The sequence below is a fragment of the Plecotus auritus genome (assembly GCF_963455305.1).
Source record: "Plecotus auritus genome assembly, chromosome: 6".
Classification (NCBI taxonomy): Eukaryota; Metazoa; Chordata; class Mammalia; order Chiroptera; family Vespertilionidae; genus Plecotus; species Plecotus auritus.
The window spans coordinates 143,897,373-143,913,558 of NC_137773.1; the positions used below are offsets into that span (position 1 = coordinate 143,897,373).

Below are 16,186 nucleotides of genomic sequence, written 5' to 3' on the forward strand. Positions count from 1 at the left end.
GAACCCCAAACAAGAGGAATCCAAAGAGGACCACACCAAGACACACCATAATTAAAATGCCAAGAGCAAAAGACAAAGAGAGAATCTTGAAAGCAGCAAGAGAAAAACAGTTAATTACCTACAAGGGAGTACCCATACGAATGTCAGCTGATTTCTCAACAGAAACTATGCAGGCCAGAAGGGAGTGGCAAGAAATATTCAAAGTGATGAACAGCAAGGACCTACAACCAAGATTACTCTACCCAGCAAAGCTATCATTTAGAATTGAAGGTCAGATAAAGAGCTTCACAGACAAGAAAAAGCTAAAGGAGTTCATCACCACCAAACCAGTATTATATGAAATGCTGAAGGGTATTCTTTAAGAAGAGGAGGAAGAAGAAAAAGGTAAAGATAAAAATTATGAACAACAAAATGACAACAAATACATGCCTATCAACAAGTGAATCTAAAAATCAAGTGAATAAAAAATCTGATGAACAGAATAAACTGATGAGTATAATAGAATCAGGGGGAATAAAAAGGGAGTGGACTGACAATTCTTGGGGAGAAGGGGGTGTGAGGGGTATGGGAAGAGACTGGACAAAAATCTTACACCTATGGATAAAGACAGTGGCGACGGGTAAGGGCATGGGGTGGGGTGGGGAATCAGGTGGAGGGGAGCTGGGGGGGGGAAGGAGGAACATCTGTAATAATCTGAACAATAAAGATTTATTTAAAAAAAAGAACTATAAAAAAAAAGAAATAACATGAAATACTGAAACAGTGATTACTAAATAAGTCTTTAAATTTGATTTAAAAAAAGGTAGAACTAATTGTAGTAACATTTATCTACTCCACTATATAAAAATTATGATTATTTCAACATGGAACCAAAATAAATAATTAATGAAAAATTTTACATTGTCTTTTCATACTGTCTTGGTAATGCAGCATGTATTTTCACTTATGGTCCATCACCATTAGACTTGTCACATTGCAAGTACTCAATAGCCATTTGCAACTTGTGGTTACCATAATGGACATCACAGCTTTGGATTTCTTGTTCTAGCATGCTAAGATTGCATTTAGGTAAGAAAAAAATCAGTGTTGAATTACTAAGGGTCTTTCGTAGGCCTGTTGGGTGGGCATGTTTAGTTCATGGACTTAGAGTGATTTCTCCTGGCTGTTCATGGGGGTCTTTAGCTCCTTATGTTCTGATTCTCAGCTGTGTTCCAAACTTCAGAGATAATCAGACAAGAGGCTGCCAGGCAAATAAGGCATTACTGCAATTTTATGGGAAAGAATAATTTTCTAATATCTATTGCCTTTGATAAGTAAACACATTTTTCACATAATCTAAAAAGGTTATCAAGAAACATAGACAAGTGACCTCATACAGAGTCACTTAACAATGACTTTTATTTATTTATTTTTACATTTTTATTGAATTTATTGGGGTGACATTGGTTAATAAAATTATGTAGGTTTCAAGTGTACAATCCTATAATACATCATCTGTATACTGTATTGTGTGTTCACCATCCAAAGTCAAGTCTCTTTTTGTCACCATTTATCCTCCCTTTATTCTCATCTACCTCCCCTCAACCCCCTTTCCCTCTGGTAATCACCACATTGTTGTCTAGGTCTGTGAGTTGAATTGTTCTTTTTTTGCTTAATCCCTTCACCTCTTTCACCCAGCCCCCTAAAATCCTCCCCTCTGACAGCTATATGTTTTCTGTATATGAGTCTGTTTCTATTTTGTTTATTAGATTCCACATATAAGTGAAATCATATGGTATTTGTCTTTTTCTGACTGGCTTATTTCACTTAGTATAATATTCTCCAAGTCCATCCATACTATCACAAAAGGTAAGATTTCCTTCTTTTTACGGTCGAGTAGTATTCCATTGTATAAATGTACCACTGCTTTTTTATCCACTCATCTACTGATGGGTACTTGGGCTGCTTCCAGATCTTGGCTATTGTAAATAATGCTGCATGAACATAGGGATGATATTCTTTCAAATTAGTGCTTCTGGTTTCTTCAGATATATCCCCAGAAGTGGAATTGCTGGGTCATAAGACAGTTACATTTTTAATTTTTTGAGGAAACTTCATACTGTTTTCCACAGTGGCTGTACCAATCTGCCTTCCCACCAACAGTGCACGAGGGTTTCCTTTTCTCCACATCCTCACCAACACTTGTTGTTTGTTGATTTATTGATAGTCATTCTGACAGGTATGAGGTGGTTTTAATTTGCATTTCTCTGATGATTAATGATGTTGAGCATCTTTTCATATGTGTTGGCCATCTGTATGTCCTCTTTGGAGAAGTGTCTATTCAGATTCTTTGTTCATTCTTTAATTGGATTTTTTGTTGTTGAATTGTTTAAGTTCTTTATAAATTTTGGACATTAACCCCTTTTTTGATGTATCATTGGAGAGAATATGTTCTCCGATTCAGTGGGTTGTGTTTTCATTTTGTTGGTGGTTTCTTTTGCTGTGCAAAAACTTTTTAGTTTGATGGAGCCTCACTTATTTGTTTCGCTTGCTTGAGGAGATAGATCAGAAAAACATATTGCTACGAGAAATGTCTGAGATTTTACTGCTTATGTTTTCGTCTAGGATTTTTATGGTTTCAAGTCTTACATTTAAGTCTTTAATACATTTTGAGTTTATTCTTGTGCATGGCATAAGGTGATCTAGTTTCATTTTTTTTGTACCTGTTCAATTTTCCCAAAATCATTTATTGAATAGACTATCTTTACCCCAATGTATGCTCTTGCCTCTTTTGTCACATATTAATTGACCATCAAGTGTGGGTTTATTTCTGGGCTCTCTATTCTGTTCCATTGATCTAAATGTCTGTCTTTATGCCAGTACCATGTTGCTTTGATTACTATGGCCTTGTAGTATAGATTGATATCAGCTAGGGTGATTGATTCCTCAAACTTTGTTCTTCTTTTTCAAGATTGCTGTTGCTATTTGGGGTCTTTTGTGATTTCATATAAATTTTTGAAATATTTGTTCTAGTTCTGTGAAATACAACAACAATGACTTTTAGAGTACTAGCATGGAATCAAATTAATAGGATCGACTCATCAACAAGCATGATTGTTCATCTCTGCCCAGATGAACTCAAAATCAGGTTATTTTGTTCTTTGAAGTAACTGAGTTTCCTGGATGCTCCTATGAGACCCTTTAATAAACCCTGACAGCTCCCTCAGAGCCCCTCTCTCTGGTGCCCTGCACCCATCAAGCTGGAATGCAACTGGTGCTGATGATTTTGCCCTTGCATTAGACTGAAAGTATTTCAGAGACTAGAGGGAGTGAGACTTCTTTCATCTCTACATTCCCAGCAGCCAACTTGGCACACTGCAGGTACTAATAAATGTTTATTGGACTAGTTAATGAATTAATGAAGATGAAATGCTGCTGAAATAAAAATGCATGAAAAATAGCAGGTGCAACACTTTCCTCCAGGAGAAACACGGGTGTTCTTTGTACAAATAACATGGGTCCCTAACACATACATGCCTGTCTCCTGTGTCTCCATGTAAAATGAGGATGTTGGGCTGGCTGCTCCGTATGGGCTCCATTAGCTCTGAGTCTACTCGCCTGTAGCATGTGGCAGCAAGTGCCCCCACAGAGCAAGAGCCTTGCTCAGTGTGACCATATAATTGATCATCCAAACTAGGATACTTTTGAGAGGGAAAGAGAGTGACAGATGTAAACAGGGACTGGGCAAACTGGGAGGTGTGGTCCTCCTGCTCCCAGTTCATGGGCCTTCCTGAGTGATCCAATCCCAGCAAATTTCCCTGTGTGCAGTGCCAGTGGCCTGCTCCACTGATGAGCCTGGGTCACCCCAGTCTCATGGTATATGTCAACTGCTCTCTTCTAGCTTATAAATTCCTCAGGAATCAGGGATTGTGTCCCCTTCGTCCCTTCCATCTTTCTCCACAATGTTGAGTCATGACCAGGCACACAATAGTGTGTGTAAATATATATATATATATATATATATATATATATATATAGATATAGATATAGATATAGATATAGATATAGATAGAGATAGAGATATAGATATATATAGATATAGATATATATATAGATATATATATATAGAGAGAGAGAGACAGAGAGAGAGAGAGAGAGAGACCCCCAGTGAATGGGGGAATTGGGCTTCCAGTCTACACTGTTTTCTCACCCACCCAACAAATATTTAGTATGTGCTTAATTTGAAGCAGTCCTTGTGCTGGGCCCTGAAGCAATAGGCATCAGTAAAAATCACAGGGAATTCCCAATTTGATGGAGAAGATTGGCTTGTATATAAAGGAGTGCTAGAATGGAGGTGAGTCATGTCTGGGAGGGCCAAGGAGGAGAGGTGGACTCTACCTGAGATGAATAAGGGGGTGACAGAGTTGGCAGTTATTCTGTCCAGAATGATCTCTTCCTCTTCTGGTAACAGCACCATGATTTTCCTTTAGGAAAACACGCCTGCATCATCCTTTGCCCAGGTGTTACCTGGGGCTGATTGCACCCTATGGCTCCCAGGATGGACATGACACTTGAGCCTGGTCAGTGAGAGCAACATACACTCTTGGCCACAGGGAACATTTCAGGCCTGGGCATCCAACAGAGTCAATGATGTTGGTACTGGCACTTCTACTGGAGCACTTGAGAAATAGAAGTCTCTGTTCTCCTGGTGAGACCAAAGCTGATAGAATAATGAACACAGAGATGCTCATGACTATCTTGTCACCATAAGGAGAGAAACTCCCTAAAAAAACAGAGCCAAGAGGTGGGAAGATCTGATGGAATCAGTTGAGGGCCTGAATCCAGCCATGCCTGAAGCTGCCTATTGACAGACTTCAGTTTACTGAGCCTCTTTTCATGCTTAAGTCAGTCTGCATTGAATTCTGTCACACCAAAAGACTCCTGATGGAAGTTTCACAGACAAGGTGTTAAAGACAGTCAGTGAATGATGAGTAGGAATCCATTAGGCAGAGAAAGAGGGAGGGCCTTGCATGGGGTACAGGTGTGTGTGATGAGTAGGAAACCATTAGGCAGGAAGGAGGCACAACAGCATTGAGATGTAGAGTGGCAAGACATGCTGAGATGCCCTGGAGTCAAACCTGGGTGTCCGGTCTGCTTCGCCTTACCTTTTTATCGTGCCCCACCCCATGAGGACAGTTGTTGGCCGATATAGTAAGTGTTACTGTCTCATTCATGGAGGTAAAGGTGACTAGGATGGAGTCCTGCGCCAGCACCGTCAGTTTCATTTGCTCATTTACCTGTAGATGAAAAAACAAACAAACAAACAAACAGTATTCATCGGATCTGTGCTACTATTGTTCATCCACCCTGATCCACCACAAAGCACAAAACCTCTCTTGGCTTGGTACTGAGGGAACTGTAAAATCTTTCTAGTTCTTATGTTGGAATTTAGCTTTAATGGAGAAGAGAGAAGAATTCCAGTTTCTCTTTGGGGTATTTTTGGGGGGCAAAAAAAATAATGATGCCTTCTTACCCCTAACCCTTCCCTTTTCAACCCAACCTTGGAACCAACTGTGAAAGAGACATAGGAATCGGCAGGAAGTCAGCTATGGTTCTGGTAGAGCCATATGGGGATACAGCTTGGGTCATAAGCCAACACTATCCCTGAATCAGATGCTGTGTCCACTCAGGCACCAGGTCTAATGATGAGCCTTGCTCTACAGCACAGAGCTGCCTTGGAAGTTAACCATATGGCAGGGAGCATCAGGACATACCCCTCCGCAGATGGGTGGGCAGATAGCAAAAGGGAACCCAGCAGGGGCCGAGCCAGACATGCTCAGTCCCCCTCCTCCACAGTCAGCAAATATGTCACCACTCTTCCCCTGAAAAAAAGGCAAAGGAACTACTCCTTTTCACCACTTCCAAAGGGGTGGAATTTCCTATGTAGCAGTTTCAGGGAAGGTGAGCTGCCCTTATAGCAACACGCTCCATACTAAGAACTCTGTGGGTTAGGGATAAGTTCCAGTTTTTCCTCCTGTTAGCAAGCCATTGAGCCCCTCTGAGGTGCAAATTTTTCAATATGAAATAGTTGAAACCCTAGTATTGGGGTGAAGATTTTGGAAGTGGCTTCGTGAGCTACAAAGGCCCATACTGAACATGAGCAGGCAGTCAGCATGTGGCAGAGCAACTCACATGTAAAGCCCCTGGATGGTTCATGTATGTAGTTATTTATGCACAGTGCTCCTACCAAAGCCCTAGGAGTCTGAAGCCTTAGGCAGCTGCATGATGATTCTCCCTTCAATGCTCAATGTCCCTGACCCATTACCCCCCGCCCCCTCGCCGCCAGGACTCCTCTGAACTAAGAAAACACTCTCCATTTCACTCCTTCCATTTCCTTCTATTATTTCACTTGTTAGCTCAAAGGTCCACATTTAACTTCTTCACCAATGAGTCCCTTCCTCACACTCTGAAGTCTAGATACTAGTCCCCTCCAGCAACATGAGAACATTTGATCCATGGCTGTCTTCTTGCCAAGTCTTTTTATATCATCAAGCTTGTTGCTCACACTCACACTTAAGAAAAACCCTACCCTCTCCAATTCTCCTTCTAGAATAGAGCTGTGGGTAAGAGTTCAAGCACTGTAGTTGTAGATGTAGAATAGAGCTGTGGGTAAGAGTTCAAGCACTATAGTTGGTTAAGGTTCAAATCCTAGTATTGTCACTTACAAGTTGGGCAATTTTAGGCAAGTTACTTCCCTTCTCCCAGCCTGGGGACAATAATAGAATCTGCCTCCTATAGCACTGAGCAGATTTCATGAGATAAAACATGCAAAGGGCTTAGCTGTTTTTATTATCCCTGCTCCCTGGATGGTTTCTCTTCCTCTCCCCAAATGCCACCAATATAAACCCAGTTACTGCTCAACGGCTCAGGAGTTCATGAGCCAGCCCAATCTACACTAATAAAAGAGAAACATACAAATTGATTGTCCCTCCACTACACCCACCAGCCAATCAGGAGTGAGTATGCAAATTAACACAACAAAGGTGTTGGTTAATTTGCATATGCAGGTGCTAAGCAAAGACTGAAGACAGAGTAGAAGGAAGCCAAACGCTGCAGAAGGGAGCGAAGCAGCAGAGAAGAATGTGAGGCAGCAGAGACAGGAGGGAGCAAGGCAGCGGAGAAGGGAGCAAAGCCTCTCCAGGCGGGCTTCGCTCCCTTCTCTGGTTCGCTTCGTCCGCAGGAAGCCCTATTCTTGCAGGAATAGGCCTGAGGAAGCCCTATTCTTGCAGGAATCTTCTTGCAATGGGCTTCTAGTTATATATACAAAATCTCCAACATTCCCAATCTCTCACCCTAGGATAGATGACTGTTGAATTCAATCAAAATATATAAAAATGTATTGATCTTTGACTCTCACAGAAACTTCTCTATATCCACCCAGAAGATACACGCTCCATTGTGGAGACATCTATAATTCCCTTCTCCTTTCATTTATCCTTTATAGCCCATGCCTGAATGCCACTGCATTCTTTTTATTGAACTAGCTCTTTTTTAAAAAAATATTGGGACTACCCTTAATCATGTCAGGTCTTTCTATCAGCTTATCCATTGATCTTTCCCTCTCCAGCTAAACTTCCATACAAATGCTAGACTGAGCATACCAACCCTCAACTTAAAAAACCAGCTAGGTGGTTCTAATTCCAGTATAGCTGAGTCAGCTCCTAAGAGGCTTGGGAAAAAGAAAAAACACCACCACCAAGAAAACTACTACAAGTTACAAAACCACCCAAATCCATGAAGAGTTTAAAAAGAGCAGGGCCAAAAAAAAAAAAAAAAAAAAAAAAAAAAAAAAAAAAAGGAGAGAGAGAGAGAGCAGGGCCCTAGCTGGTTTGGCTCAGTGGATAGAGTGTCAGCCTGCAGACTGAAGGGTCCCGGGTTCAATTCTGGTCAAGGGTACATGCCCAGGTTGCAGGCTCAATCCCCAGGAGGCAGCCAATTAATGATTCTCTCTCATCATTGATATTTTTTTTTCTCTCTCTCTCTCTCCCTATCCCTTCCTCTCTGAAATCAATAAAAATATATTTAAAACATAAAATAAAAATAAAAAGAGCAGGGAAACTTTGTAGAGTCAAAATTTAAAGGAAAGGACCAGCATGGGATGAGTTTATGTTTTACAGCTTTAGCCTAAAGACAAGCTACAGTCATGGCCCAAACTCCACCATTTTTCTGGCTCAAAGATTCAAAGAACAGAACCTGAGGCAACTACTGTAAGGAATGATTTCCAAAAGGGACAGAGGGAGAGAAATAGAGCCCTGAATTCTACACATAAACTGTCCACATCTCCGGGTGATCCCTGAGCTATGCATGAGCAGGGCAGACTCAAGATAATTTATAGCTAGGGAAACAAAAATACTGAACTGAGATTTGAGCTGCTGCCCACTGTAGGTGAGACAGTTTGTGGTATGAGTCTAATCAAGTTCCTTGCCTGTTAAAACAAAAACATCAACACTCTTCAGAGAAATACATCAGAATCCAGAGACTCCACAACATAACATTCACAGTCAACAATCTAAAATTACTCAGAATGTGAAGAACCAGTGAAGTGTGAGCCATTCTCAAGGAAAAAGATAATCAATGGAGGCCAATCCTATCTGATATGACCCAGATATTGAGTTATCAGACAAAGACTTTAAAGCAGCCAATTTAACTATAGTTGCTGAGATAAAGGAAAATACACTTAAAATGAATGAAAAAATATCATAAATAGAATATACAGAAAAGAACTATATGGAAATTCTAGCAGTGAAAACATCTGAAATTTTAAAATTTCATAGGCCCTGCCACTATGGCTCAGTTGGTTGGAACATTGTTCCATGCATTGGAAAGTCGCAAGTTTGATTCCCAGTCAGGGCACATACCTAGATTGCAGGTTCAGTCCCTGGTTGGGGCATGAATGGGAGACAACCGATTGAGGATTCTCTCTCACATTGATGTTTCTTCTCTCCCCTTTCTTCTCTCTCTAAAAAAAAATCATAGGATTATCAGAATAGCAGAATAGAGATGACAGGATAAAGTTAGTGAATTTAGAGATAGAAAAGGAGAGACTGGAGTATAATTTTTTTCTAATGCAATAGATTTCCTGAATATGATGGAAGACATTAATTTACAGACACAAGAAGCTCAGTAAATCCCAAACAGAATAAATATTAAGACAACACCACATAGACATACTAGTATCATATCCAAATTAGAAACAAAGAAAAGATAAAATCTTGAAAGAAAGTAGAGAAAATGAACAAGGATTTGAATAATTACAGACTTCTGATCATAAACTATGGAAGTCAGAAACGGTGGAACAACATATTTAAATGCTAAAACAAAACAAAACAAAACAAAACAAAAATGTCAACCCAGAATCCTAAATCTGGCAAAAATACCCTTTAATAAAGACATTATTTTCACCCTAGAGACCCAGTGCACAGGATTCGTGTACTGGTGGGGGGCGTGGCCTGCGGGGATAGGCCCACTGTGGGAGCTCCGCTAATCCCAGTCAGCCGAGTGGCACTCCCACTGTGGGAGTGCACTGACCATCAGGGAACAGCTCCTGCGTTGAGCATCTGCTCCCTGGTGGTCAGTGGGTGTCATAGTGACTGGTCGACCGGTCGTTCTGGTTGTTCCACCGTTGGGTCTCTGGGCTGTTATTATATAGGATGAAAGAAAACAGAATGTGCTGCTTGCAGATCTATACTCAAGAAATGCTAAAGGAAGCTCTTTGGGCTGGAAAGAAATGATACCAGGAAGAAACTTGGATTTTTCAGGGAGGAATGAGGAACACTGGAAATGCTATACTGGGTAGAAACAAATGGCCACTGCAGCCTTCAAGAAAGCATGCATACTCCTCAGCCTGACATCCAATACCTCTCTCCTTCACACCTCAACAAATACACCTCTTGGCCCCATTTCTTTCATAAGAGACAACTGTGAACTTTTAACAATACCACACTGAGTCCCAACTTTGGCTTTTACAAATGCTACTCCCTCTACCCCAAATCCTCTCCCTTCCTTCTTCTATCTATGTAAATCATATGCATACACACTCATGTTACAACTCAAGGAACATTTTGTCTTCCAGGCCGCTCCTGACTGCTCCAGGCTTTGTGTATTTCTGTATGCAGTCCCAAGGAACAGAACAATAAACTGAAATACATTGCTAAAACATTTTGGTGATGTCAAAGCACCTTACAAAAGCAGTTTGAGGCAGGAGAGCAGGTCTGATGACCCACCTTGTGTAGATGAGACAACCAAGGTCAGGGAAACTAAGTGGTTTTCACACAGCTGCACAGCCAGAGCCCAGAAAAACTGGCACTAGTATTTGGCTCTCAGACTCTCATCCCAGTTCTCTGTCCACTTGCCACATGGATACACTTCATACAGCTTCTGCCTATAACCAATTTATAATCATCTTGCATTATAAACTTATCATACAGCTACAAAAAGTTAAATTTTAAGATACCAACTCAAGACACCCCTAGGCTGAAAATCTTGAACCTAGCCAAGTATCAGAAATACTCATGAAAACTTCAAATTCCAGAACTCATAACAAACCAACTGAATCAGAATCTCTCTGGAAATATGCATTTTTGAAGTTCCATAGGTGATTCTGATATGCGACCAGAGCTGAGAACCTCTTCACTGCATGACTAATCATCAGATGACTAATCCAGACTGTGGGGCAATGTGAGAAAAGAGAAATGGATGTGGGGTGGGATGCTACAAAGAAGGGAAAGTCTGAGCAGAAGGTTGAAGGAGAAACATTTTGGATTGGCAGAGAAAAAAGGGAATGCATTTCAGGCTGGTGCTGGGAAGTGGGGGGTAGGAAGGTTGATATGTGTTCAAGAGATGGAATGTTTCTGAGCAGAGGTTCACTGATCTAAAGGAAGCAGGATATAAGGATGAGAATGCAGAGGATAAATAGGAAGGGCAAGAGACAGGAGATTAGGGATAGGATGCCTGAACCCTACCATGCACTCTAAGAGTGCTTCTGTCCATAATCCTTACCTTAGGGCTCTTATTCTCAGGCCACTTTGAATGGATTCTATGTTCTGTGATCTTTCTCTGACTCCCAACTCTATGAGCTTGTCCCTCTCTCACAGCCCTTATTTGTCTCTACCCCCATCCAGAGCTTTGACTTCCTCAATGGATGTTGTTCATCTTTATATCCCCTAGATTGGTTATTCTCACCCAGGGGCAATTTTGTCCTCCAGAGGACATTTGGCAATGTCTGGTGATATATTTTGGTTGTCACAATTGGAGGAGAGTATATTACTGGAATCATGCTAAATATCCTACAGTTATAATTCAAGGAACACTGTAACAAAGAACTATCCATGCCCAAATGTCAGTAGTCCTAAGAACGATAAACTCAGGCTTAGATAATTGCTTTATTAATACTTAAACTTAAGTTACTACTTAATATCAGTAACTCAACATTGAATAATAAATTAATAAATCTGATTAATGGCTGTCTGAACAATTCAATGAAAGAAAAAAGGGTTTGGATCTATCAGCCACCTTTGACTCCCAGATTTTTTAATTTCATAGGTAGTAAAGTTATAAAAACAAAAAACTGGAGAGACCAACATAGAATTGCTAAGTTTTCTTATTGCCATGTATAGGCATAAAAATAAAACTATCAACTACTATAATGAGTACTTCCTAAAATAAAGGACATTTAAACTATCAAAATGTAATATTAATAATAAAAATAACACAGGAGGATATTACCAAGAAAGGTCAGTATAGCAGCCAACAGTTGCCATAGGCTGGTGAAAGGTTCACTTTAACCAGCCCTAGACCACTGCCCACCAACTTGGGAACCTCGGAATGAGACTACAAGCTTCTGGAGAACAGGGCTCTTGTCTTACAGGTAGTCCTCTGACTCTTGATGCTGAGCAGCCCAGGGAAGGCTGCCAAGGCTGCCCCACCTGTGCTGCGAACCCCTACCTTATATTCCAAGGAGAGCAAAGTCTCTGTCTTAGAAGCCCAGCTCCACTTGTGGACTGCATAGCCCTTGTAGTCGTTGGTGGTCCCGCCTTCCTCATCCAAGACCAAGACATATGGGCAGCTAGGAGAGACACATAGGTGAGGAGCTGCCACCAGCTCCTGAAGGAAGCCCTCATATACTGGCAATAGGCAGGCAGGGTTCTGAGACTCTGCCCCAGCTGGAAAAAGCATGGTTTCCTGCAGGCAGCCTCACTTCTCTTGCCTAATATGGTCTGAGGTCCCTTCAGTCCTGTTGATCCTACTGGGAGAATTGTTGGGAAGGGCAGGTCTGAGGGAGATGATGGAGGCTCCAGGCCAAACCCAGAGGGACAGAAATGGAATGTGTACCCTGTTGCCTAGGAGCCTGAGTATACAAAATCATAAGTATCAAAATGGGAACATCTATAACATGAAAGTAAGTCATTTCTTTCAAGAACAGTTCCTTATGAAAGGCCAGGCAAAACCAACTACTGGCTGACAAAAATATGTGCTTCTTTTAAAACACCCCACAGAAGTGGTGCCTGTGGCTTCTACTTCACTCTCTCTTGGTTTAAACACTTCTCTCCACTAAAGAATTGTTCCATTAATCTAGCCAAAAATCAAGATCTTAGTGCTGTGGGGCACAAGTGGAGTAGGTCTTGGAGAGCTGCCATCCTCATTGGCTATGATACAGATATAGCAAGTGAGGGCCTCAAAGTACCTATGTTTCTGCAGGCACTGCCTTGTGGCCTTCTTAACTTCTGAACACTGCCTGGCCTCTCCTTTCCCCAAGGACTCCCTTGCCACCTCAGTGCCCCCCTTTGTCACCCTCAGAGATACTGCCATGGGGCCATAATTCCTCCAACTCACTCACCAGGACTTTAGGTTGTAGTGAACGCAGCCCTGGCCTTCAGCATTGAACAGGGCCAGGAAGGAGAAGTTGGGTGTGTCATTAAAGAGTAAGGTGATGGTTCTCCCTCTGCAGCACGTGGGGATCTGACACATGGCAATGTTTCCGGAGGGATAGCTGGAAGAAATGGTTAAGTAGAACTAACAAAAAACTCTCCAGGATCTATTCTCAGATGCCCCATAGAAAGCAAGTCTACAAATCTGTTATCTAAATGGTATATCATTCCCAGTTTTCAAAGACCCTCCCTGAACTTTGCATAACAATTCATTGACTATGGAACCAACCATGCCTCTGGTGCTTTCTTGTATCTTCTTTATAGTCCACACAATCACCCTGTAGTAAATTATTATCATCTCCATCTCACAGATGAATAGGGTTTCCCTGCATTTGAGGGGGGTCCCTGGGATGTGGGACTTTCACTGCTAAAATCAGGGAAGTCCTTAGCAAACCAGGATGAGTTATCACCATACAGATGAAAATTCAAGGTGCAAAAAAATGGTCTGCCTCACATCACACCACAGGAAGTGGCAGAGCCAGTATACTGAGGCCAGTAATATCTCTAATCTGTCAGGCTGCCTCCCCTTCTGACCAATCTAGGAGAGCAGTCAATGTCTAGCTGCTCATTTACTACCAAGTGGCCCCAAGAAACATTGGTCCCAAACAAGAGGGATAGTGAGGGCAGCTACTATCCTGTTTGCAGGGATTTCAGAAGTACCCCACATGGAAAAATTTCAGTGGCTGGTACTAGGATCCACCCTCTTAATCCTTTTCCACAAACTGATAAAAAATTAATGAACAGAAATTATAAAAGTAACCAAATAGAAATTTTGAGGCTTAATAGTATCTATCTAATAATAGGATAATATGCAAATTGGTTGGGGACACCATCACATGACTGATCAGTAGGCTGCATTCCCACCTCCTGTGCCAGCCCAGAGACATGAGGCTCATGTCCCCAACCCCGGCAACGAGCCCCAGGATGTGAGGCTCGTGTCGCCACCCCTGGCAACGGCCCAGACTTGAGGCTCACGTCCCCGCCCCCCGGCAATGGGCGGGGACTTGAGACTTGGGTCCCTGCCCCCTGCACTGGCCTGGAGACATGAGGCTTGCGTCCTCGACCCCAGCAATGGCCCCGGGACGTGAGGCTCATGTTGCAGCCCCTGGCAAAGGGCCCAGGAATGTAAGGCTCGGGTCCCCACCCCCTGTGCCAGCCCAGAGACATGAGGCTTGCATCCCAGACCCAGGCAACAAGCCCTGGGACATGAGGCTTGCATCCCCACCCCCCTATGCCAGCCCGGGGGTCCGCAGGCGCACGGAGGTCCACAGGCCTCCGCTAGGCCCACAGGCCTCCCCCAGCTCTGGCCTATCTCTTTGGGGCACTCCATCGAGGAGCCCCAGATGGGTGGGCGGGGCCTACCTCTTTGGGGCGATGGATCACAGGGCTCCCACACTGTGACAGGGCACAGGTGAGGCTGGGGGACAACCCCCCACCCCGGCCCCGAGTGCACGAATTTCGTGCACCAGGCCACTAATAATAAATCAAATGAAAAAATTCACTAGATGGGTTTATCAGTAGATTGCCACAGTAGAAGAAAAAAATCAGTGAACTTGAAGAGAGATAAATTGAAATTATCCAGTCTGAGACATGGAAAAATAAAAAAAGAATGAAGAAAAATTAACAAACATCAGAAGACCTGTGGGAAACTACCAAATTGACCAATACATATGTAACAAGAGCCCCATTAGAGGAGAGAGAGAAGGGGGCAGAAAGAATATTTGAATAAATAATGAATAAAAACTCTCCAAATTTTATGAAAGACACCAATCTACACATTCAAGAGACTCAACAAATTCCAAGTATGATAAATTTAAAGATAGCCACACTGAGACACATTAGTATCAAACTGCCAATAGACATAGACAGAGAGAATCCTGAAAACAGCAAGAGAAAAGATACTCCTCATGTACAAGGGATCTTCAATAAGATTAATGGCCAATTTATCATCAGAAGCCATGGAGGCCAAAAGGCAATAGAATGGAATATTTATAGAGCTGAAAGGAAAAAAAATATGTCAACCAAGAATTCTGTATTAAGCAAAACTATCCTTCAAAAATGAAGGAGAAATTAAGACTTTCCAAATAAAAAAGGGCGAGGAAGTTCACCACTACAAGAAATGTTAAATAGAGTTCTGCAGGCTGAGATGAAAGTACACTTGGCAGTAACTCAAAGACATGCAAAGTAATTCTATAAGTAAATATAAAAGCCAGTATTATAGTATTTTTTTGTTTATAATTCCTTTCTTTCCTATGTGATTTGAAAAAACAAATGCATAAAATAATAATTGTAAGTCTATGTTAATGGCATACTTCTATATAAAGATGTAATTTGTAATAACAACATAAAGAAGAAGGAATAAGCTGTATAGGAGCAGAGTTTTGTGTACCATTACAGCTAACTTAGTATTAATTCAAACTAGTTTGCTGTCAGTTGTAATAATCAAGTATATTAATTTCTTGGGACTGCTGTAATTAAATCCCACAAACTGGGTCACTTGAACAGCAGAAATTTATTTCCTCACAGTTCTGGAGACTAGCAAGATGTTGACAGGGTCATGCTTTTGGAAGCTCTGGGGAAGAATACTTCCTTGCCTCTTCCTAGTTCCTAGTGGTTGTCAGGAATCTTTGGCATTCCTTGGTTTATAGGTGTATCATTATAATTTCTTTCTTAGTCATCACATGGACTTAATTACTCTGTGTGTGACTGTTTTCTCTTGTTGAATTAGAGCCCACACTAATCCAATATGGCTGCATTTTAACTTAATAATTACATCTGCAAAACCCTATTTCTAAATATGGTCACATTCTGAGGATTCAGGTGAACATAAATTTTTGGCAGACACTATTCAAGCCATGATACCAGAGTAACCACTAAGAAAATAACTTAAAAATGTCATGCTACCAAAAAAAAAAAAAAATCAAACACAAAAGAAGGTAGTAATGTAGGAACTGAAGAACAAAAAATATATGATACAAAAAACAAAAAGTAATATGGCAGGATTAAGCCCTTTCATATCAGCAATTACTCTAAATATAAATGGATTAAACTTTCCAAACAAAGGCAGAGACTGTGAGAATGGATTTTTACAAAAACCATAATCCACACATATGCTGTCTACAAGAGACTCACTTTAGATCCAAAGACACAACTAGGTTAAAAGTGAAATTATGGCCCAGCCAGCATGGCTCTGTGGTTGAGCATTGACCTATGAACCAGGA

General features: G+C 41.5%; 1 protein-coding gene across 1 annotated transcript in view; it reads right to left on the bottom strand.

Annotated features, from left to right (window-relative positions):
* LOC308250012 (uncharacterized protein C3orf20) overlaps window positions 1-16,186 on the bottom strand; it is a gene marked incomplete at both ends in the record, with an annotated part of 57,707 nt that overhangs the window by 20,318 nt on the left and 21,203 nt on the right. The window contains 3 exons of the mRNA XM_080672229.1: window positions 5,145-5,276; window positions 11,983-12,103; window positions 12,875-13,027. Coding sequence (XP_080528355.1) covers window positions 5,145-5,276; window positions 11,983-12,103; window positions 12,875-13,027 — 406 coding nt within the window. The remainder of the gene's footprint in view (window positions 1-5,144; window positions 5,277-11,982; window positions 12,104-12,874; window positions 13,028-16,186) is intronic.